Source organism: Dermacentor albipictus, chromosome 9 (genome assembly GCF_038994185.2).
Source record: "Dermacentor albipictus isolate Rhodes 1998 colony chromosome 9, USDA_Dalb.pri_finalv2, whole genome shotgun sequence".
Taxonomy (NCBI): domain Eukaryota; kingdom Metazoa; phylum Arthropoda; class Arachnida; order Ixodida; family Ixodidae; genus Dermacentor; species Dermacentor albipictus.
In genome coordinates, this window is record NC_091829.1 from 62,779,443 (window position 1) to 62,805,260 (window position 25,818).

Sequence of the window (25,818 nt, forward strand, 5' to 3'; positions counted from 1 at the left end):
CAACACGCTCACAAGCAGTATTCAGGAAACGGTCCAGAAACGTGCCTTCGGAAGCGATACATTTGTCATTGAAAAAGACTGTTTTGCCTCGGCTAAAATACGTCTCCATTTCATGGCGCAGCTCTTAATGACTCGCTAATGCGGCGAGTGTCGGCGGCGTAACCGAGTGAACGAGCACAACAGCGAAAGATGAAAGAGTGAACGTGGAGAGGCAAAAGATGCGTGCCCTGAACGGCCGAGAGGCGGAGACCAATGACAGCTGCCCCTTCTGTGATATGAGAGCGCAAAACTGGTTTTTTGCTGACCCGCCGGACTGCTCGTTTCGTACTAGCATCTGGTCTCAGCCAGAGGGCTTATTTCGTGCTATGATCAGCTCGTCAGTTCGCGTCGGCTCTCACTCAAGCTTGATTGGTTGGCTTCGTTCGGTTGTCTTGGTTTGCGATTGTTTTCCATTCTGGATTCTATGCGCAACGCGAATGGTGTAGTATTTTATGTAAGCCAAGCAGCACCAGCTATTACACTGGGTCCGTCGATCAGTCACTTACAAAATCCATCGCGATTTACCTCTGGTATGTGTCTCTCGCAAAATCTTTGACTCCATATATCGCGAAAGGAAAACACGTACAATGCTGCTCTGAAATTTCGCATTACGGGCTTTCCAAATTATCAGTGAATTTTTCAGAGTCAAAGAGTAAAACAGTTCGGCAGCATGCTACACTCTTCTAACGCCTTCTAACAGGCCTGCTGTACACGTGTTAATGTTTAAAGTGAAGTTGTACAATCTCACGGGTCGAACATAGTGAGCCACAGTACGAAGTATACGTTTGGCACTGTAGGTTGACCTCCTCAACATTGCATGAGAGAACCTAATGCAATACCTTAAGGTTGTTTTGTTTGTTTTCATTGACACATTTTTTTCATCGCTTGTTTGTTCGTTCGATGCTTCTTTCCTTCGTTCAAATACATATATTCATCGTTGCTCGCTTACGGAGGTATAAGACATTCCTGATGATGATATTTCTGTAAATTAAGATCTTTTCTCGTTCGAGATTCAAGCATAACAGAAGCCTTGCATTACCTAATACATCATGTACATACTACATGAAAGGTAGACATATGACATAGCGTAGACATAAGAGAAAAGCCGAGAAAGTTCGAGACTGTTCTGAGCAGTAGCTCAACATTTGCTAGAGGTGCGAACGTGTTCAACGTAAAGAGATAGAGAGGTATACAAGCACGCGTGCCATTATGCATAAAACCTGAATCTTACTTTTCATGTCATTGCTCGCACGGATGCGTTTGTCATATCAGACTAAGATTTCACGGCTGTAAGCAGAGAGCACGCCTAGTAAAAAAATTTAACGTTATTGGGGATAAAATCTGCAATTTAGAACTGACGGAGATTCTACCACAATGAAGAAAGAATAACTAAAAATTCTATTGAAGGAGAACAAATCACATAGTGAAGCTTCAAACTATTTGAATTTTATAGTCTCACTACTGTCATCAGCTTAGTTTACGGGATACAACAAAGATCGTCGGTAAAACTATAAGAGGCAAAGAGTTAACTAAGATATTGACTGCATTGAGAAGAACGTCAAGGAAAATACATTTTTCTATCTGTACAATGTGGCCATACACTTTCGTAAAAGCTTCTGCAAGTATCGTCGGTCGCCAAACATCTCAAACAACTTGTCTCAAGAACATCTAATAATATCAGAGATTACTTTTCAGTCGACAAAAAAAAGAGTCCTTAATTTTTATATGCTTCCTAAAGAGAGGTTTTTTCTTCTATTCACACAACAGAATAACTAAACGGATAGTTAAGCTAAAACAGTTGCTGAATCCACTTCTCTAACTTAACAAGTTGTCAATGATCATGTGGGAATATTTCAAGCTTGTACTTACAAAAAATAAATACTTGCAGCCCATCAGGTTTTGTCTTGTAAAAAGCTTGTTAAAGCGGCGCTCGCGAACATAGTTCGGCAGACAGATAGCGTGGTCCAGGACCTTCGACAAAGAAGCGCGATAGATAATTGTGGCGACAATGCCTCGTCTTCTAAGTTTCAGAAACGAGCATTTAAATCAGCTGTTTTAAATATTAAAAGAAGCCGGTCTCTGCATGCGATGCGTTCAGTTGGTTACTAGCACCTGGAAACGAATGTCAATGTGTTTCCCCTGCACGGTTTACTCTCACGTAAATCCGCGGGAGATTTACTTGTCGTCCGCACTAGTTAGAATATTACGAATGCACACCCTTAGGCGTCACGAGGCATGTATTCAGTTGAATTGCGTCTTCAAATCAATCTACAGATAAGAGACACCTGAAATTTTGACACAGGTGTCGGTCAAGTGTTTCTCTGCGAAGCGAAATTACTCAGACAGTGTTTTATCCCTGTGCACCCTTTGGCGGTGATGACTGAGATGCGAGTTGTCTGTAAAGGATTCATCACATATTTCGCAAACAAAAGCTCCTTTTTTACAACACGATTTGAGATGACGCTTGAGAACGCGTTTCGCTTTGAATGATTTACTACACTTATGGCAGACATGGGGTCTCTCGTCCGTGTGAGTGAGCTGGTGTCTATGCAGATCCATCGTCCGCACGAATGATTTACCACATGTTTCGCAAGATTGGGGTTTCTCGCCAGTATGATAGCGTTTATGGAAACCTAGGTAAACAGCACGCCGAAACGATTTACCACACGTTTCGCAAGTGTACGGTTTCTCGTCTGTATGTGTGCCCATATGGACTTTTAGATTACCATGATACCGGAACGATTTCGGACATATTTGGCATTTGTATGGTCTCGTGTCTGTGTGTGTGCGCTTATGGTCATTTAGGTGATGAGAACACCGAAACATTTTATCGCATATTTCGCATCTGAAGGGTCTCTCGTTTGTATGGGTGCGCTTATGCTCATCTAGGTGACTAGCACAGCGGAACAGTTTACAACAGATTTCGCATTTGTGTTTTTTCGCATCACGGATGCGGCAGCGCTCTACAAACTCCGCCTGTTCCACAGATGATTGATCGCGTGCTTTACAAATGTGGGCTGTGTCGTCCGTGTGTTGGTTGTCGCGCTCTTGTAAGGCATGCCGCCTGCTCGAAATATCGCCTGAGACACCGGACAGCTCTTGATGTCCCCTTCCTCCGGTTACAGTAGCGTTCCTGTAAGTAGACGGTCAAAGGAGCTCAAAATAGCCGACTCCTGTACGGGAGAGCAAAAACATTTTGCGAATGGACAGGTTGACCAGTAATCGCGCGTTAAGGCAACCAGCTGAACCTGAGCGCTAACTAGCTGAATATAGTGCTGGCGCTCGAATTGTGCTCTAGTTTGCCATAAATTGTACGCCGCTGCTGTTGGTGGTCTTTGTTGCGGAACTTGAAGATTCGTCTACGTCAGAATTGCAAGCAATACGAAAAATTTTTTCCCTAATACTTCATGTATGGCCTATCTAAAGCAAGTGCAGGTGAGTGGAAATGTCTGGCAGCGAGTTTTAATGGAGAAACATAGCATGTTTATATATTTACAATACATGCGCACCAATACCACTCTTACAAGGAGTTTTCAAGTAAAAAGTCCTGAAATGTTTCTTCATTTCTATTCTTCAAAATGTTTCATTCGACATTGAAAAAGCCCCTTCTGCATCGGCGAAAGTTCCTGTACGTTTTTAGGACGCCCTGTATATTAAGAAGAGTAAAAACGTTCGGCAGCATGTTACACATCTGTTAAAAGGGAAGGCGGTAGCTTGCTGTTCAAGTGGTCTTGCATTAAGTTATGCAATGGGAAAGGCCAGAATTCTTACAAAGCGTAACGAGCCGCACTGTGAAGTAAACGTATGACGCAGTTGGTCGACCCCCTCAACCATACATGCTTGAACCTAATGCAATACCTGGAGTTTCTTCCTTTCCTTCCTTCCTTCACTCGTTCTTGCTTCATTCACTATCAGCCTATAGATCATTGCTTGTTTACGGTGTATGAACGATTCCTTATTATGTCTTGTCTGTGGGCTGGAGCCGCGTTTTCCAGGTAGGAGCTGTTGCAAAAAACCAGTCAAGGCTTTCGCCCTCAGAATTGAAAATCGCGCAAAGGCACGTTCGCGTTGTTCCTGACACAAATACAGGTGGCCTGCCTCCCTGAAGGACATTTAATGTCCTAACACAATCTACGTGTAGAACACGAAGAACAAAATTGCAGATTGAAATTTTTCTGCTGTCTTTCTATCAGATAATTTAATATTCGACTCGCAGTCGAACATCAAACCATTCACGCAGCGAACACAAATGCCTCATATCGTTCATTGTTTTCACGCACAGTGGATGAAATATGCTGCCGAGAAAGCTTGTTTCCTGCTTCTTCTCGTTGTGAAAATATGCATTACAGTGTTCAGGGCAATCTACGGTGATGTAATATAAATAACGTGTTTTTCTCTCTTCTATCCGATAAGTTCATGACGTTTGCAAGCGTTGAGTCAAGTCATCGTTCGTACGACATCTTTTGTGCAGTTTAGCGGAAAGAGTATAGCAGACATGCCCGCGCCCAGTGTTTGCTTTCCATTTTGTCGGTTGCTTTTTTGAAATGCCTGCGGTAAGCACTACATGAAAATTGTTAGGTATTGTTCTGCTAATGTACTGTTTATCCTATCGTGTTAACTTGTAAATCTTGTCAAATCATGCCACCTTGGCTGGTATCATGACCGGATGATGTAATAAACAAATTAGAGCTACGTAAGTAAGTAAGTAAGTAAATAAATAATAGGGAGGAAGATTAACAGGCCACGACAGAGGCAGTATTGCTTTCAGAGAACACGTGTAGGTATAAGAACATATTTCGTGATTAATAAAATTAATTTAATAAAATTGTTTCATTTGATTGAAATATTTAAATTCCGTCAGCTGTATAAATCATAATCTTTATATGATTTTTGATGCAAAAATACTGAAATTGCAAAGTGAAAAAGAACAGAAGCATAAAATTGACAATTTTCACTTCCCTAAATGTTTTATTTAACTTCACGGATGTCTTATTAGCTGCATATATAAGAAAAACCTGAGGAGACAACTTTATTTACAACCATTGGTAGATTTGTGGAATTGTTCAACCGTGTGCAATGATTTCAAAAGTGTCCACTCATGCAAGAGCCCGTTTGAAAGTGGTGTGCTATACGCATATTTTGTGCAGTTTAGATGTGGTATTTCTTCCATTTGATAGAGCCCTCACATTGCTTTTATTTTCGCGTTAAGAAGTTGTAATTCTTATGCTTCAGTGTCTCACTTTATTCCATAGTATATGACGTGAATCAAAAATGCTATTTTTCCAACTATAGTAATAGAACATTTTTTTAAATGCCGCAAAATTCCCCAATGTTCGTGCAATGCATTGTCGAGAAGACTGATTTCTTCTTGCTCATGTACCTAGGTAGTACATCCTGAGCTAAAGATTCCTCTTTACTCCAGCGCCATACTGCGTGAACAGCAGCTGATATTTGGCATTTGAATAGTCAGAACTTCTTCGCAAGTTTGTCAGTGCAAGCATAACAGAACAATGGGCAAAATTCCCTGTTGTCTCAGTGAGTTGCTCTATCGAAAGGAGTTCTTGCAAATCTTTGGCTCACCTAGTTTCCTTTCCCGACATGCCCGATGCTTCCTGCATGCCCACGTGGCTTGTGCTTGCCACTGAATCATCGCTGCCACCGCCGCTGCTGTAGACCGTCAGTGTGAAACCGGTGCTTCCGCTTCCAGTACTGTTTGTATGACCTGAAAGCAGAGGCATAAATTCGTCACTGTGCCACAAGTCATGAGGACGCACCATTCCGTGATATGAACGCGCAGGAAGCAAGAATAAACAGCGAAGCACTTTTGTTCTGATAAGTGATCCTGAAAGTTTAAGCAACAAAAACCAGAAAACACAACCTAGTGTGAACGAAGAAGACAAACTAGTGTTTTGAAAGTTATTGTTGATTTCTCGGTGCTTTCTGCATTAACGGGGGCTTGGTTGATCTTGCATTGCTTGCTTTTCATTTACGTGCATCTTTTCGCGCACTCATAATGGAATGGCTTTGTAATAAGCCACACTCCGTGAGACGTTGATGCTACATGACACAATCAAATATGACATGCATGCACGGACTAATCACTACATACAAGTATGCTCCTAATAAAGAAGTCCAGGGTGGCGAGTGCGCAAGGTTCTGTCATATTAAATTTTACTCGTATTGGCTGGTCGTTCTCAAAGATTTTCTCTCATAATGCGGAAGCTTTTCGGTAGATCGTTTAGAAATTAGATCATTTAGATCATTAGAAGTAGATCATTCAGATCATTAGAAAAATCAGGTAACTCCGAGAAGCAGTGAAACGTCCACCAAAGAGGAAGCTCTTATGCGCCTGGACAAGAAAAGAGTCAGGCAGGAACTCCTCGGGGAGTTACCGAAGTATGCGGGGGCATTGCGCCAGTTGCTCCTATACACTCAGCCCGGTGTCATTTATCATTGTTATGGAACTGGATCCGGCGAGTAGAAACGACCTTTATGTGACAGGAACTGTTGCGTACGGTGGCGCAAGGAGCATATATTCCTTACGCAAAGTACTGCAGGTGGCGACACCAGATGTACTGACGACCTTCCGATCATTATCGTCTTTATCGCTCTTTATCGCCTGATCTATCCACGTCGAAGCGTTATGAACGGTGACCAAGCGTACATGGCCGGAGGCACCGCGATGCAGACCCTGCCTTGAAAGCGATCTGCGATGCCGTCAAAGAGTGCCGACTCCTGATAGCTTCGCGCGCTGTGTTCTCGCCGCTTACTGATCGTTTAGGAGACTCACGCACCCATACCTTGAAAGTGATCAGCGAACATTGCTGAGTGCGCCGCGCGCTGAGAGCTCCACGACTTCTGTGACGTGATGGCTTCGTTAGCGCTGAAACGAGACAGCACGAAATGCAATTTGGAATGGACTGACGGAGGGACGGACTGACGGTTTTTCTTGATTGGCAACCTTGGAAATGCTTGTGGATTAAAAAGTGTTTATGCGAATTGTTCTAAACAGAAGAATTTTTTTTACGACACACCTTTCATTTTGAGTTCAACGTGTCGAATATAGGCCATAGCAGGCGCATTCGATAGGGGCGAAATGAAAAATACACATGTGAACCTAAAATTAAGGGCACGTTAAAGACCCCCAAGAGGCCTAAATTTCCTGAGCCGCTTCAACCGAATTTATCCGCAAGATTATTGGGTACTGCAGAGGTACTCAACGAGAATTGGAGAGAAACGCTATGAAAACGCAAACTGCGCTAAGTGCTAGGGTTATACAACCAACTTTCTTTGTTGGCTGTTTTATTTCTTTCTTGTGTTGTATTATCCACTACTGCTATAGCCCCAGCAGGGGCTGCAGTATGTGTAAATAAATATATAACTAAATAAATAAACATGTAGTGTGTAATTATGCTTCTATTACGAGGCTTATGTAAGACTATAAAGTTATTTGTACTCAGGCAATAAAACCTTAAAATTTGTTGAACCTGTGCCAATTATGAAAAGCAATGACGAAATTAATGAGGAATGTGGGCAGTCTGAAAGGGCCCGAACACTTCAGGGTTCAAGAGCGAACAAGTCCAGAAACTGTCCCGTGGCACACGCACCGTAGGTTTAAAATATCTTGATGGGTTTTCAGCTATAGAAGTAGCCTTGCGATGGCATTTGATTTTCTAGAAATAAAGAAAGGTCTAACGGCAAGAGCCCAGGCAGCTGTGCTCCAAGCAGAGGTGCGATTGCAAAAAGGACGCCGCACAAGAACGTATGTATCCTGCCTACCTACCGACGTACCTAAATACGACAATGTGTTTATGGTCGGCCCCAACCAAAGAATAAAAGGTTATATGTACGCTGTCCAAACCAAACAAAAACTCCACGTACTCGCCATTCAATTAGCTTCGCTTCTTTACGTGACCTGAAACGGCAATGCAAGTTCAAAGCAACTCTTCTAACATAAATATCTGGGCCAATGCTGGTACAATGATTCCTGGTCGTCCTGTTAATTTGATCAGTGTCCTGATATCAGTGCTCCACCAAAGGTAATAATGCAGCAGCGAGCTTTTGTTCTTCAATTAGCTTTACATTTTTGTTAGCAGAGCAGGCTATTTAGGCTGTGAGCAGTATCCAGGTTGTTTGGTTCCATTTGAGAGGTCATCTGGAGACGCACTGCATTTTATTAATAATATTTGGGGTTTTACGTGCCAAAACCACTTTCTGATTATGAGGCACGCCGTAGTGGGGGACTCCGGAAATTTTGACCACCTGGGGTTCTTTAACGTGCACCTAAATCTAGGCACACGGGTGTTTTCGCATTTCGCCCCCATCGAAATGCGGCCACCGTGGCCGGGATTCGATCCCGCGACCTCGTGCTCAGCAGCCCAACACCATAGCCACTGAGCAACCACGGCGGGTGCACTGCGTTTTCGTTGGTACCGTTTCCACTGTATTCTCGGGTTTTAATGAACTATGGAAGTAGGCGAAGAACACTTGGCAATATATGATTACTAGAGGAAAGAAATATGTAAATCAAAGGAGTAATGAAAACATGCACGAAAGTCAATTTCTCAACGAAGCCTTATTTCTAAACTCGGAACTGGGCACCTTTTTCAACAAAGATCGGTTGCTTTGAGAGATGCAATACTTCGGTGCCACACGGACGAACCTTCTCCGACTCTGCCTTGAATTCACACAAAAATTTACAAGCCACGAAGGTACACAATAGGGAAGTGAAACGCAACTGTAGATTAACACCGGAGAATTATGGCCAATCCCAGTGACGATACTTGTCAAAAAATGTTCCTTTTCCATCGCAGTACGATGATGTGAAGCTTATGCATTGGAAAGTACATGCCAGCATTAAAATTAATTACGCCTTGCCACACATTGCGAAATAGAGGTGACGAACTGAAGCACAAAGAAAACGTATATTCGAGCCGAATATTACCTGTGCAACTTAAGTGACAAAGATTAGCGAGATAATTTCAGACTTTGTTGATAATTCAGACATGTGCTCAAAATACTAGCGATGGTTTCATGCCGAGGAATTCATACATCTTGAGTAAAAATTGAAGCACAGCGAGGAAGACGACGACAGCAATAAGAAACACACACAACAGGACAGCACTCGCCATGTTGTGTGTGTTTTCGATTGTTGCCCCCATCTTCGCGCTGCTTCAAGGTTCTCACGATGAACCAAGTCGTCCGAATCAAGTTGTTCGGGTACATTGTTCCACATTGTCAGACTTGCTAAAAGGTCCATTGAAAATTTTCAACTTTTTATTTATTTCTTCAGGCACATTTCCTCTCTCTTCCGGTGAAATATAATGCTGGAGGCGTATGCCTTCCTGCGCCTCTTCTTGGACAAAATTTATTACTCGTAACATACAGAAAGAAACTGAGATACCAAAGTGCCGGCAAAATATAATAGGATTTATTCACTCGAATCAGGCCAAATGAGGATGCGAAGAGTTTTTGGTTTAGTTGGAGATCTCTGACTCAGTAACAGCGGCACCAAACAGATGATAATTTTTTTTAATATATGGGGTTTTACGTGCCAAAACCACTTTCTGATTATGAGGCACGCCGTAGTGGGGGACTCCGGAAATTTTGACCACCTGGGGTTCTTTAACGTGCACCTAAATCTAAGTACACGGGTGTTTTCGCATTTCGCCCCCATCGAAATGCGGCCGCCGTGACCGGGATTCAATCCCGCGACCTCGTGCTCAGCAGCCCAACACCATAGCCACTGAGCAACCACGGCGGGTCCAAACAGATGAGGAGAAATGGCATGCCTGACATGAAAAGTGCATCTCCTGTCACGCGTAGTCTTCATGCGTGTATCTTCTTTGTTCCATTCAATAATTGCGGCTATTCTCGAGCATATCTTACGTGCAGTCTAAAGTATGGAGAAGCGCAGTCTCCCTGAATTCATGAAATAATACACTCCAACAGCCCCCCAAAAAGCATCACTACCAATGGCACTAATTATTAAGAGCCCTAGTGCTGAATATATTCTTTCCGACGCCGACACGACACCTTGAACAGCACAGTGGGACTACTTGATTGACAGTTCTGACTAACGCCTCTCGTCATTCTGCCGCTCTTACCTCACCCACCTACTTAGACAAAAATATTGTTCTACACGGGTAAATGAGCGTCAGAACTTTCTAACGGATAATCTTCCAACCATCATCGCGACTTGTGCAGAAGCGTGCTTTCGTGAGTAGCTGTATTGACGCATCAATTAGGCTGTCTATTGATGAAGCTGACGTAGTACCCGCTGGCCTTCAGCCGGGTGGCACACCGTGTTCAATTGGCCATAATATAATACATTTTACAGAGTTTTGTAGCACAAATTGTTTGCAGTTGGGTGCATCGTAGAGGATCGTTTCATTGTCTTAATTGCTGAATTAAGGTTGTGGTTTTGACAGTAGAGTTTCTGAATGTTTCCTTAAAGGTACATGACTTATTTTGAAAACGATTTGGCCACTTCGACAAACTTCGTTGCGAGTAGCTGCCATTGTGGTGCTTTAAGGAATTCTAGAACAGGGAACATTCACGTGAACACTAAGGCCCGAGGTGGTTAACATTGGTAGAAGAAATATTGTCGCTGAAGCACACATTTCATCATGGGGACGCAACTCACGAGGGCAAGTCCCTTTGTGGAAAAGTTTCCATCCGGAATGCTTCAGGCACACAGGCATGTTGCTCGTAGGCAAAATACTGCGAGCTATGAAATCAAAATGAGAAACGTCTTGTGCAAAAATAGACGTAGTTTGCTGCGAAAATTGAGGCTATTACATCTCAGCTATGATATTAGAACAATTAATGAATGTAAGGCTCCTAGAATTATAGACAATGTATATTCCAATAATGACTCGCTTATTAACTACACGATGGAAGTATACCACTGGAAGGATTTCTAAGAGATCTATTCCAATATAATACATTTCAAAGAGTTTTGTAACACAAATTGTTTACAGTTGGGTGCATCGTAGAGGATCGTTGCATTGTCTTTATTGCTTAATTAAGGTTGCAGATTTGACAGTACAGTTTCTGAATGTTTCCTTAAAGGTACATGACTTAATTGGAAAGCGCTTTGGCCACCTCGACAAGCTCAGTCGTTGCCAGTAGCAGCAATTGTACGTGCTCGGTGCGCTTTCCGCACTTCCAAGTGCTTATATTCCTCTGACAATAGAGGCAGAATATGGAGGCAAACAAAGCGTAATCAACGAATCAACAACAACGTCTGAATCATCAGACAAGTGCTTCAATCATTCCCATAACTGATCAATAATTGCAGTGTGCGAGTACTCTCAAGTATATTGCAGTAAACCTTATGCTTTTTCCTCGGTCTGTATCGAGTCACTGTGTTGCAAGCATGAGTAAACGCCAGTTCCGCCTGCCAAATGCTCAAAGACAACAGAGCTGCCCCTCCCCTTGAACATTTGGAGAGTCCAGGCATAGTTGCACCACGGTAAGCATTCCCTGCAGTGTACGAGTTGTTTTGCAATGAAACCGTTCCTAATGTGAGCTTACCTGGCATCGTATTGTAAACTTGCTGATGCTTCCATCATGCCAGCGCAGCTTGTGCTGGGCAGTGTGTGATCGATGCTGCTGGTGCGCCCCAGGGGCAGGCAAGTAGTGGTACGACTGCACGAGACATCTGTGTGGCATGAAAGTACATAACAGGTGCTTATTCCCAGCTGTTAAAGGCCAGTTCATAAAAATGGAACGTTTCATTTTTTGTGGTCGTGGCAAGAAGCTTTTAGTGGTTGTGGAACCCTATTTCAGTGCTAGCGTACGCGGTGCTTTTTTTGTATGAAACTTTCTTGAATGCATGAAAGAACTTTGAGACGATGAGAGAGTGAGCTGAGCACTCTAAAGATTGTGTGATGTTGGCTTCTTTGGAAGGCTATTACGCTCCACTTCAAACCGCGGGCAGAACGTTGTGTTCCAAGCTAAAATGAACATGTTGCTTTCTTGAGCGCGCAACACTTGACTATATATTTCCTGCATCATCCAGTAGTAGGCGCATTAGATGCTTCAAGAAGTCCCCACTTTTTGTTTATCTATCACGAGCATGAGACATAGTCCGTGTGGATGAGGACAAAGAAAAAGTGATGTGATACGCTTCAGACGAGATACTATACATTCTTCTTCAATGCTTGCCCAGAAATTGTTGACCTGCTATGATACATGCAGGATCCATTATGAAAGTAATGCGCGTAATAATATGACGCGTCTATCCATGGCAGTGCTGCAAAAGCGACCGGGAAATGGGGCAAGGATACCGCCCTGCCAACGAACTTGTTCAGTATATGGGATATACTGAACAAGGTGTAGTTGGAAGATCAGACAGAACTTCGAGTTTTGAGCTGTCAAGAATTGTTTGATTGGATTCGAAATGAGCCGGACTTTCTTAGCTCTGTCGTAGCCGGAGACAAATAATGAATATTCCAGTACGACCCAGAATCAAAAAGCCAGAGCAGCGCGTGGCACAAAAAATCATCCCCCCACCCTAAGAAAGCGCGTATGAGCAAGTCTCACATCGAAACGATGCTCATTGTCTTCTTTGACGCCCGAGGAATCGTCCATTTCGAGTTTGTGCCGCAGGGAAAAACTAAACTCAGCCTTTCACCTGGAGGTGCCGAAGATATTGAAGCACCCCGTCGCGCGCGGGAGGCTGACATCAAATACTCGAGCAAGCTCCACCATGACAATGTCCCCAGCCACACGTCCTTCATCGTTACCAACTTTCTGGCCCGGAGTAGCACCTTCGCGGTTCCCGTCCCATTACACTCCTGACTTCGGAATGTCCACCATTTGTTTTTTTGTTTCCCCAAATGAAGTGAGTGCTGAAGGGAAAGCATTGGGAGACCATGGAAAACATACAAAAGCATGTTGCAGCGTTCCTGAGAAACATTGCCGTCGAGGACTTTCAGGGTGCCTTCAAGGAGTGGCGGACACATCTCTGCAAGTGTATTGATGCAGGGGGAAATCGTTTGAATAACTTTAACCATTTGTATAGGTCCGGTTATTAAATCAATTTTTCCCAAGAAATGCGCATTACTTTCGTAATGGACCCTGTACATTCGTCAGCCAACGACGTAGTCGCATTTCATAAAGGGGTTGTCCGAATCGCACTTGAGCACTGCGGTAGGTGAAGTTGTTAAGGAAACACAGGCGTGAAGCAATGCATGCTTGGGAGCCAACCACGGAAAGCGAAAAATGCTGATTCTCCTTGAATCTAGAGTAGATGCAAATATGGATTGGGTACCAGAAAAGAAGCATCGTCGAATTCATTATGACGCTTACTCACAACCATCCGCGCCTAGAAGATCAAAACCTAATTATCAGGTTTGTGTTATTGTTTCGCACTTTAATTAGTTCAGTCTTCGGAGATTGAACAATGAATGCATGAGTTATAGGTGCTTTTTGCGTGCCATTTGTTTGCGGGCTGCCATTCTCAAATTTCCGGCGAACAACTTTCTAAAGAATTTAAGACAAAGTATGCGCATCTTTAGTGATAGAATGGTGCGGTAATATAACCTGCATTTACCGCATGCAATATAGCAACGCGTTAAATAAACAGGTAACTTTATGGTACAATACATGTCTTTGCCCCAATTTAAACACAAAATAAGACACATGGAAAACAGGACAGATGGCATGTGCTTGAAACTATGCGTCTATGTCTATCTGTGTGTCTTACTTTTGTGTGTTTTAACTTGTGGCAAAAAACGCGTCGTTTAGCAAGCGCCAACGAGGCCAACAAACAGTTTTGTTGGAACACAAAGGTACTCACATGTATACGAAAATTTACGCTCACGGCCAGCTCCGCCGACGCCGACAGCGGATTTTCTGCGACGCTTGGCCCTTAAGGTTGTCGCGTTAATATTTGAGACTATAATCTAGCACTGCTATGAAGTACTAGGTAAAACCAAGAGAAGCGCAGTTGAATTCATCGTGCAGTGAAACACTTCAATCAACAATACCCAGCCCCCCCCCCCCCCCAATAAAAAAAACGTTGCTTCTAAGGGCAAAGCTGTTGGAGCTTTGGTGCTGTTTTAGGGACTTCGACACGATAGCAAACTGGGAATGCCTTCTACGCACCTGTGACTAACACCCCTCGCATAGCCAGAAAATGTCTCCTGGCGCGTGTGGCATTGTGCCTCTCTTTGCACCATCTTCTACCTGACTGCACATATTCAGGGTGGCAATGTGGGCTTGTTGGTGCTGCATCTTCAAGGGGTGTACGGTAGCGCGATTAGAACAAGGGACAAAAGAAGACACACAGGGACACACACAGCGCTCTGTGTGCCCCTGTGTGTCGTCTTCTGGCGCGTATTGGTTTCGTACCCCTCCTAATTCTACGTCAGGGATTGCTCACGGATAATCCGCGAACTGTCCTCAGCAGGAGCACATGACTGTTCTGCTCGCGAGTAGCGTTATCACCACCGCGATTAACCGTCAGATCATCTCAGCCGTGAGTCGAAATTGATGAGACAGCAGCTACATTTCTTGTATATGAAACTGTGCAAAACGTAGAGCCCAAATTCACACGTACCGTAGGCTGTAGTTGTGCCACTAGCCGTGTAGTAGTGCGTACCCCATGGCTCAGCGCCGGTGGGGTCAGGAATTCTAAAAGGCAAGAAAGATATGCATATGAACACGGCGGCCTGCGGTGGTAAACAAAGGTGGCTGAACATTGTAGCTGAAGCCAACGTTTCGTCAAGTGGGTGAAACTCATGAGGATTAGTCCGCTTTTAAAGAAAGACGTTTGCTTGCAGAATCTTTCAGGTGCTTTGACATATTGCTCAGAGTAGACACACGCGCACCCATTCTATGTATAACTTACTGCCTGTTGCTCTTTTCAAATATCTGCGCTATTCACCAGGTGAACTTATTTCGCTGTTTTGTGGGTAATGTGCTATTATTTGCACACGTATGTTTATTGTTGTTCACATTGCTAATGCAATATTATGGTGCGGCGCATGTGGTTTATATTGTAGGTCTGGTACCGTCATTCCATCTTGGTCGGTATCTAGACTGGATTATGTCCTTAATAAGAACTTTATGGGAATATTATTAAAATATAAATAAGATGAATAAATAAATGCAATGAATAGTATGCTGGGAAAGTGAAGAACTGGCCACAACAACAGTAGTGGCGTTTTAAGAGAACCCGCCAAGGCTAAGGAAGTAAGCTCCTTATGTTCCGCATGAATTCAGTTGAAATTTATTGCATTTGATTGACACAGGTAAATTCTAATAATTGTATGAGTCAAAATTTTGTTTTGGTTTTCAGCTTGAAAAAATTGTGAAAACACTAATCCTAAAATCCTAAGATATACGCGTAAAATAATCATTTATATGAGGATTTCCTGAGTATCTACTCATAAAATAGTCTATTTTAGTATGCTGTATAATGTATCAATATTGGGCACATTAGATGTGACTTTAGGCGCAGTTTAGAAAATTATGACATTTTTTTAAAGCTCAATTAATTGTAATTTTCATGCTAGTGCTTAGGTTTTTCTTATAAAATCGTAAATGGAATTCCTTTAATTTCGATATCATGCGATTAAAAAAACGTCACAAGGTTTACGAATGTTGTTGCGGTGATTGCAGAGTAAGATGGCTTCTGTCGCATTTATGACCTAGGTAGCAAATCCCCGGATAAAGCTTCCTGTTAAAGCCTCGCTAATCGGTATATCACGCCAGGCAGCGTGATTCACAGCAGCCGCCGCACTCGTCACTTCAGTGTCGAAATCCCATTGTCGTCATGCAGTCGCACCACACTCGTTAATGTATCGACGTCATTTTTTGTTCGTTATTAGGCCGCAGTTATGCTGTTGCCATCGTGTCGGGCTTATGCCGTCGTTGTCATGCCATCGCTGTCATTGTGTCGTCGTCACACAGACGCTATCATGCATTCGTTGTCATACGGTGTAGTCATCATGCCACCTTGGCCGTGCGGTCATCGTCATTGTCGCTTTTTCATGAGGATGTTTTACCGTCATGGTCATGTCGTCCTTGTTATACCATGATCATGACTTAAGAATGCGGATGTCATTCTCGTCATGTCGTCGCCCCCTCCCCCCCATTGTACGACTTTACCATTACATCAATATCATTCCTCAAAATTAAGTTATGAGGTTTTACTTGCCAAAACCACGATCTGATTCTAAGGTACGCCGTAGTGGGGGACTCCTCAAATTTTGACCACCTGGGGCTCTTTACCGTGCACTTGAAACTGACTACACGGGATTTTTTGCATTTCGCCCCCATCGAAATGGGACCGCCGTGGCCGGGATTCGATCCGACAACCTCGTACTATCATTCCTTCTTATTCCATCATCGCGTTAGCGTCATGCAGTCGTCATGCCTCCAGACTCGTAGGTTACCTTGGTAAGCGAAAGACATAAAGCGGGACAATATTTGAGCCGGTGGGATTTAGTGGAAATCATCGAAACCCTAAGAATTATCGCTGCACTCTGAAATGAACGTCACTGCAGCAATATGGCCTGTCACTGCATTGCTCGATAGCGTTAGACACCCGCCGAGGTTGCTCAGTGGCTATGGTGTCAGGCTGCAGACCACAAGGTCGCGGGTCGAATCCCGGCGACGGCGGCCGCATTTAGATGGGGGCGATATGCGAAAACACCCGCGTCGTTAGATTTAGGTGCAGGTTGAAGAACCCCTGATGATCGAGATTTCAGGAGTCCTCCATTACGTCCTGCCTCATAATCAGAAAGAAGTTTCGGCATGAAGAACCCCATAATTTAATTTATGTATTTAGATGGACGCCTTTCTGTTTTCTATCTTTGGAAACGAATATGGCGTAGTAGGTACGCATTTGACAAACTTGCAAGAGCGCTGAGCACGACAAGCATGTTAGCACCACATCCACCATGCCGTGTGTTTTGAATAACGGCTGAGTTCGTGCGCGTTTCATATATCAGAGCTCTCCTCCATAGCGATAGTGTCATAGTGACGGCATAGTTGTACCACGGGGAGCATTACGCACCGTCTCTGATTTGCTTTGTGCAAACAAATTTTTCCAAACGTTGGCTCACCTAGCGAAGTTTTCCGCAACGGCCGATGTCTCCTCAATGCCAGCGCGGCTTGCACTGGGCTGTGCGTGATTGATGCTGCTGCTGGACACCATATGTAGGGAACTGGTCATTTCTCTTTCAGAGACATGCGTATGGCCTGAGAGAATAACAGAGGTGTTAGCTCGTCTCTGTTCAAGGGTCATTCAACGAGCGTGAACATGTCGTGCTGAAATAAAAACGCGGAGACTTAGTTGAGGTTTAGTGATAGGGTAACCTGATTTCAGTGCTTCCGTATGCGGTGCTCTTTCTGGAAATATGCCTTCAATACATATGACGAAAGAGACGTGCGTGACGGAATTTATGCACTGTTGAATTTCCCCCAAAATATGTGCTGTATTTAGTACAGCAAAATAGAACACGACAGTGTTCCATGCCGAAGACGAGCGTTCGCGTTTTTAACGCGATAGCACTACGGGCCTCATGTAGCAGATAATTCGGTGTCTGCGGCCGGCGCCGGCGTTGACCGTGTTGTGTGCAAAAAATCATTCCAAATCAGACATACCACACGCAGGCCTTCCGTGTAGCGCGAAGGCGTTGCTGAACTAAATGAATTAAAGTAAAATGCGTCAGAAATATAGTAAAGTACGACTTACACGCAACCAACAGATATGATAGGACCAGATTGTAATTCGAATGTACGAGAAAACATTCATTTACGCGGAAACTCAAGCACAAAGCAAGTTTCCTGCGTTTCTACCACTCTTGTATCACGGGCAGTGGCGTACCCACCACCGAGAATACATGGCCCACGTAATAAGCATTGTCTCTTCCAGAAAGCTCGTTTTCGTGCATAGCTTTTGCAGCCAGCGTTTTCCAGTAAACATTACGGTTACATAAACTGCAGTTACCGAGAAGCGTTAGAAGCAGCCAGGGATATTTGAATGGTATCGAGTTTCACTCTTTAAGGCGAAGCTAAAGCGTCCTTGAAATTTTGTTACGTCTGTAATCGGAGTCAAATCTTGGCTGTACATTTCCCGCAATAAGCATATTCGAGGCTTTACTAAGGTGGCGATGGAAAATATGGAAAATTTCACAAGCTAGCTTTTGCACAAACCTAACTTGCCTTAACCGTAAAGGCCGCGTTCTCCTTATAGCAAAGCTCCTTATTAGCGGAGAAAAGTAAAGGTTAGCTCTGGGGATTCTGTCTATGCATATGAGAAGTTCGCGGTAACCATTCCACTAAATTTACCGAGATCTGTTGCACTTAAAAGAATCGGTTCAAATGTAGTGACTTGACCAAACGAAGTTGTGTTTGGGCTGTGAATTCCTTTATACAAATTTTCGATATGGAACAATTTCTAAAATAGGAACACTATGAAGCTTTCAAATATAATTTGGCAATATAAAGGATAACATAGTTTTGGATACATCTAATATTACCTCTAAAGTGGTCAAAATGATATAATATGTGGCGCTCTGAAGTATGATACTATGTTGTGGGTAGGACTTTTGCAACACGCTCGTAAACAGTCAAAATGTTTGGAAGGTAGTAATTCATCAACCAATATTGGCCGCCTCAGGTGCTCTAGCACATGCACTTTTACAGAGCTGTGATATCTGTTTCTCGATTGCGAGGGGGGGGGAGGATTGAAGAGCAACAAAGTTGTCAACTATGTCCTTGTGACTTGTGTCGTCCAAGTGTGGCTATCGCGCTGTATGACTTTTGCGCACCAACTGTCCCAACCAGCTATCCTGGTAATTCGAATTGGGGCTGCTCACACGGAAACCGACATGGTGACACTTATAAGGTCTGTCCTCTTGTGCAGTAACTGCAACGATAGCGTGGCCTATGTAAGTATTCTTTCCGTTTGTCCTTGTCAACCTTCCTTGTTTCCGTGTTTTTATCACGCTAAGTTACTACTTTAATTTCCGTTGAGGCTTGTTAAGGGTCTTCGCGAGTGGTATCTATGGTCGAAGGACATGCCGTACATACCCGTGACGTCACTGGCATCGTTCTGGCTGTTCAACGCGTTCCGCAGGTCTTCGAAGGAGTCGTCAGAAGTCCTAGAATTAGCATATGTATTCGCATCGGACTCTTCGCTTCCAGGTAAGTCGGGAAATATGTGATGAAGCTTTTGTAAAAGCAAAATTTGGAACAAGCTAACTGCTATTTTGTAAATGAACGGGATACGTGCAATGCTTCATTTTACCGAAATGCTCACTTGCTGGCTGGCACAAGGGCAACCCTGTGTAATATGTGTAGTGGGAAAGGTCTCTTTGACTCGCACGAACATGCAAGTCAAGTTTAGTTTACTTTAGTGTAGAACTTAAACTTTTGTTCATTTACGGCGTTTCTGATTAGTGCTTTGTATTTGGGTATAGGTGTTCGGTTTTCAAATTGTCGTGGCGTCGACTCATGGAGGAATGGAGGAGAATCGCAATGATAATTTCCGAATAGGCACACCGGAATTTTTTAATCTAATTTTTCTATAAAATAGGGCGAGGCTCAAAAGAAGCTGCGTGAACTCCTTGCGTGCTATGATTCAAAGCAGCGCTGTAATAAAAAGAGATGTTCCATCCGCATCAGATTGGATTCGAAATAGCTGTGCTTGAATTAGGATTTTCACAGCAATTTAAATGAATGACAAATTCTGGATCCGTGCCATGAGGAATCTATCTTATAAATAATTAAAATTACGAGTTACATGGCTTCCACAGAGTAATAGAGAACCGACAGCTGCCTCTTAGGGAAGACTCAGTATGAAGACTTGAGGAGAAAAGGACGCAGTCAGTTGAAGTTAAGCATATGTGACAAAACGTGTTCTTGCCAGTTCACGCCTGATCCGTGCAGCTGCATTTCCGAAAAATTAAGTTGTTACAGGGTATGAACAAGGCGCAATTGCAGACATAAGCCTCTGAAAGAAAACGTGAATGAAGATACGCGCATCTACAGTTGTAAACTGCAAATCATTCTAACATGAGACTTCTTTACCGTGGCAGCAAAAAAAAAAGTTGTCTAAGGTTTACTTCTTAAAACCTGCTTTAGAACTTAAATATACTTGTAACTTTTGCTTCAGCTAACGAAGCAAGACATCTCCAAGGTGACAGCCGCACGATGATGAGTGGCACGTGTGAACGGTTAGGGAGTGCTTTTAGGTTAGGTGTTAGACAAACTCTCCTGTAGCGGGCGCATCGGTTGGCCGTGACAGTCACGCATCATGAGATGGCAATTCAGGAATCGCCCGACGTTTATGCGCAAGCGCGAGCAAAAGCGGGTGCGAAAGGGAAAATATGGGGGCTTTTGCTCCTTGAATATCTGACTTTGCCAAGGTAGTGCGAAGGAGTAATTTCTTTGCTCGTTTTCTATGCGTTTGCCTCGGTTTTGCCGGCATTGCGGAATGAGGTCGCGGGCTGGAACTGCCCAGGCACTAGCTTGTTTATGCTCCGACACTAGCTGCCGGCGTGGTAAATCAGGTGAAGCAGTGGGCACTGACGGGTCATGTGGTGATCCCTGTTTCTAAAGGTATATCGCACGTACGCGAATCCCAGAATCTCAAGACACGTCGGATTCGCCTGGTTTGATTCGGTTTCGCTGGCTCCGCGGCTCCCGCCTACCGATATTTGCACATATTTTTCTTAAAGACGTTTATTTAGCTCAAAGAGGACCATTAGAAAAATATGCTTTTGTAAAGTTGCGGCGAGCAGCATTCGAAAAGCCCGACACGAACGAAATGGTGCTTCACCGCCTGGGTTTCTATAACGGGCACGTAGACCAGTGAGTGCTTTTGCATTTCACCATCAGAGATGATAGGCCGTTGTTCCAGGAACATCAGGGGTGACCTCGAACTCGGCAGGCCAATGCCGTTGCCACTGTGCCACCGGAAGAGGTGTGCGACGCGGTGACCAAACACGAGCGACGAACATGTTCCATAGAAGCATTTGCTGCCCGCAGTGACATAACTTGGGGCCTTAACGATAAACAGCCGCAACTATGCTTCCCCTGAAGATATTTTGGCATCACCCGTGCATCGACGCGCTAAAAAACCTACGAATGTCGCCAGTGGACGCAGGCTGAAGTTGTCTGTCAGAAGCCCACTTTGAAGTAAGAACAAATCTATAGCTATGAACGCCTGCGTTCTGGGAAATACCTACGGGAACCATATTCATCGAGAATATTTACAAGCGGCAAGACTCACGTAGTGCTACAGTCGGGAGTGCCCCAAGAGCCCTCGAAGAATTCCTGGATTTTTTTCGGAGTTACTTCTTCGCGGAAGGTAAACGCAGGAGGCGTGTTTCCGTTGTTGCTTATGTCAGCCATGGCTGTTTGGGTGCCTCTGGAGCACTAGCGTCTCTTTCGTGAAAGAAGCAGGCGGAATCATAGCGCATGCGCAGTCGGTGCCGATAAGTAAAGGGAATAAACGAAACGATTGGCGCTTTGGAAACTAAAAAGCAGTCATAGATCTCAAGTGAAAAAAAAAGAAAGACGATAGAGTGTTGCCACTATCTCGACGCTAAAATGCTAATATTTTAACGGTAAAAGAGGCGTTCTAATAACTCGCGCTTTCTTGCCACCGAATGATCAAAACTGTGTAACCCCCACTCCCAGTTAAAAAGGTTTGAAATGTTTTTTAAGGGGAAAGCGCTTCATGGGTCATGTGTCGAAAATTTGACCGTCTGACGTTACGGCATCAATATTCAAGTGCATGCGCCAGTATTTCTTTACAAATGAAAAAAGAAAGAGTTCGATCACCTTTGTTCGCGTTGAGTGGACGCCCTTCTAAATAAGCAGTGCCGGCAAAAAGTCTGTGCGTGCGGTTTCTCCGGTTTTGTTCCTGCCTGGCGAGCAGTCTACACGTACGTGTCTTATGACGTTTTTAGGAGTATCAGTACGTCTACGTGAACTGAAAATGCATCTGGTGTTGAACGTTGGCGCTGTCTGTTTGCCTAATTTGCATTTCCGTGTCCCTCTCATTCTGTGCTAGAGAATATATAAAAACCCATGCAGCTACGTTCGTCGAATTAAGGGCTAAAAATCATTCAGGGAACCAGCGTGTGTCTCCCAATGGTCTTCATATACTTGCCACGGCCGTTCTAGCGCGCCTTTAACTGCGCAGAAACAGTGGCGATGCATAGGCGACCGAAAAAGAGCACAAGAGAAAAACGAATTAAGCGAAAGCGAGTAATTATAGAAAGTGACAACACATTATAATGACAATGTCAAAGTAATTTAAGGAATTTCTTGCGAGCGCGCAGACTATCTCCTTCATCCTCTTTAACGTAGGCTAAAAGGACTCTAATCTTTTACTTTTACTTCTCTAAGTGAAGTGCTACGGCTTCCAGGGGAAAATTAGTCCACGTTACGCAATTCTAATATATATATATATATATATATATATATATATTGGAAATAGTTTCATTTCCAGAACTCTATCTCGTAAAGCGGACGCAGTTTGCCACCGGTCTATGAAGGGCCGCTTCTGCGGTCGAGGGTAGAGAGGTCATGCTTCCTCGATGTTCGTATTGATGAGCTCTTCTTCCACCCTTCTTGCGTGGACAGCGGGCGTGTTTTTTTTTTGTGTGTTGATTCTGTGAAGACGTGGTGACCAGCTTGAGTGCATTTTTTTTTGTCTGTGTGTGGAAATATTGGAATATGCTTCGCGCTCGACTATAGCCGTGAAGCTTACGTGGCTTTCCTTGGTGTTCTATCGCTTCTACTGGATGCCTCACACGTGGATGCACCGATTCTTTGTTCAGGCATGTCATAAAATGCGAATGGAGAACAGATGCCAGGTCCGGGACCCTGCAGCCCATTTGGATTTTGTTCCCGCTTTGCCTTATTTCCAGCAGAACTTGTTGCTGGGGGAGTTGGTTGAGATCTAACGAATACATTGCTGCGCCAAAAGGAACATAAAAACTTTGGAGGGAGAGTAAGAAACTACTCTCGACCGCTACCACAACTCAGCGCTCAACCTGTCGCTTCTTACTCTCCCTCCTAAGTCTATTTTCCTTTCGGCACCGTTATATATTCGTTAGATCTTATTTCGAGCGTAGGTTTCGTGCAGTACGTCGACACGCTGAGAACAGATATAGACGCACCAAGTCAATTTTATACCTGAGGGAGGCCAGGTGGAAGCAGAAGAAAATACATTGCCACATGGACCAAACATACAACGAACAATGAAACTAATTCTGTAACTAGTTGGACCCCCACACAGCACTGTCTCGCGTAAGGCTTAATCTCCAGAGCGTACGCGTTTCTGCTCGGCAACGCAACCACTTTAACGCACAGGCTCTGCACCAAGGCTGTCGAGAAGTCAATGTTGGAGAATAACTTTGTGAGAGAATTGCAGGTGACAAATTGTTACGAAAGGATCTTTAATTGCACGAAGTTCCCTTCACGCAAGCTTCGGCAACGGACGAACCTTTCAACATGGAAGAATAGGAGGCTGCTCTAGCCATTTGCAGGCGTTCCTCTTCGCCCCTGACTACATAATATAGCGCACGCTGCTGTACGCCTTCTTGAACATGAAGAGCGAGAGGTCCTGCTGTGTCATCCCAACGTTTCTTGGAGTGACGGAAAGAGTCCCCTTGAACTCAACTCATATCTGCCTCTTGCTCTCGCCAGCTTTGTTGGCAAGGTAATTGAGAGGATGATCCCCACGCGCCTCGAGTAGTTTTTTGAGCATTGCAATGTTTATGCAGACGCGACGACCGGCTTTTCACGTGGCCTTTCGTCGGTCGACAACGTCATTGCTTTTGCGTATTCAACAACAGCATACACCCCAATGCCTCTCCTTAGCGCTATCGTAAGACGAGACTGGTGCTTATGGTATCGTTTCACGTGAAGCCATCGTTGACGCACTCGTGTCCGTTCAAATCGGAGGTCACGCTATTTGCTGAATTGGGAGCAACCTGACCCGAATGAGCTTTTTTTTGTATTCCCTGAGGATGGTGAAATTACCGGCCACTACACGTATTGTTCAACAAAGCGCTGATTTGGCTAGCGGAATCCCTGCCATACTCGGTCAGACTATCAATTTATGCAGATGACATTTGCATCTGGGCTTCAGGAGTAGCTGCTCCGCAGGTCCATGCAAGATAACAAAAGGCTGCAATGCTGACGTATGCTTATGTTAAGAGACAGCTCCTCGGCATCTTAACAGCAAAATGCACATTAGTCACCCTAATGCGAAAATGAATGGCCGGATACCCGGTGGCTACTAATGGCCAGCCTATCATGCACAAGAGAACCCATCATTGCTTGGAAATCATCGTTGACCGCGACCTGCTGTGGACACCACCACGAAACCTAAGTCACCCTTTAAAAGCAATGGATGGAACACATGGAGACGGTTGATGTGTTCCATGCTTCAACTGTACAAAGCACTCTTCGTGGATTTCTAGCTTTGCAGCACTCTGCTGTTGTTAAGGACCCGGAAGACAAATTTCAGCGTGCTTGGGAGCATGCAAGTTCGTTCATTGATTCATTTGTTTAACATAAAGCATACAAAGGAACATAGGACGAGGAGGAAAGAAGATTGCCTCCGCGTCCACTTTCGCGTCCACTTTCGGTAATATTTGAGACTATATTGTAGCACTGCTGGCAAGTACTATGTAAAGAAAAGAAGCGCCACATGCAGTTAAACAGTTCAATCAACAATAAGCAGCCCCTAGAAAAAAAAACGTTTCTTCTAATGGCAAAGCTGAAGGAACCTTGCTGCTGTTTTTTAGCGACGTCGACACGATAGCATACTGGGAATCCCTGCTTACTGTCTTAATTACAGGTTTACTAGTACTCTCCGCAGCAGCAGTACAGTACCGTACAGACACGAGTAGCGTTATCGCCACAGTGATTCACCCATCAGGTCACCTCTACCATGAGCCTAAGTCCACGAGGCAACAGTTACATTTCTTGTATTAGAAACTATGCAGAATGTAGAGCACAGATTGACAGGTGCAGAACCGCGCACCCATGAACTAGCGGCGGTGCTCTAGAAGTGTGTCGTATACGACTGCAGACAGATTGCTGAGTCAGGTGCAAGGTGAGGCGTTGTATACCAACGGCTGAAAGTCTTCCCACACCTACCGGAGACTGTAGTTGTGCCACGAGCTGCGTAGTACTGCGTACTCCATGGCTCAGCGCCGGTGGCGTCAGGAATTCTAAAATGCAAGAAAGATACGCACATGAACAGTGCGGCCTGCGATGGTAAACAAATGTAGGTGAAGATTGTAGCTGAAGCCCACGTTTCGACATGGGGGCGGAACTCGTGAGGATCAGTGCCCTTTCAAAGGGAGACGTTTGCTTGCAGAATCTTTAAGGGGCACAGGCGTGTTGCTCGGGGGCAGATTCACGCGCGCCCTGTGCATGTATGCTTTATGGTCTCTTACACTTTTGAAATATCTGCGCTAAGCTTTAGCTGAACATTGTTTGCTATTGTGTTGGTAATGGCCATTTCTATACCTATATTTAATGCTATTGTTGTTCACATGGCTAGTGAAATTTTATGGTGCTGCTGAACTCTTCTGGTTTACATTGTAAATCATGTCAGCTTTGCCGGCTTATAGACTGGCTTATGTCCTGATTAGGTTAGAACTTCGTGGGCAAAAGTATAATGAAAACCCGTCAAGCAAAGAAACAATGCTCTTTATTATATTCCGGTGGATTCCGTTGAAATATATTGCATTTGATTGACGCAGTTAAATTCCAACAATTGCCTGA

General features: G+C 44.2%; 1 protein-coding gene across 1 annotated transcript in view; it reads right to left on the reverse strand.

The window, feature by feature from the left end:
• Window positions 1-1,344: 1,344 nt before the first annotated feature.
• LOC139050019 (uncharacterized) overlaps window positions 1,345-25,818 on the reverse strand; it is a 63,678-nt gene continuing 39,204 nt past the window's right edge. Inside the window, exons 9-15 of the mRNA XM_070526110.1 lie at window positions 25,186-25,259; window positions 17,121-17,256; window positions 14,609-14,682; window positions 11,578-11,704; window positions 6,840-6,922; window positions 5,620-5,761; window positions 1,345-3,172 (exon numbers count right to left, since the gene is read on the reverse strand). Of these exons, the coding sequence (XP_070382211.1) occupies window positions 2,374-3,172; window positions 5,620-5,761; window positions 6,840-6,922; window positions 11,578-11,704; window positions 14,609-14,682; window positions 17,121-17,256; window positions 25,186-25,259 (1,435 nt within the window). The 3' untranslated portion in view covers window positions 1,345-2,373. The remainder of the gene's footprint in view (window positions 3,173-5,619; window positions 5,762-6,839; window positions 6,923-11,577; window positions 11,705-14,608; window positions 14,683-17,120; window positions 17,257-25,185; window positions 25,260-25,818) is intronic.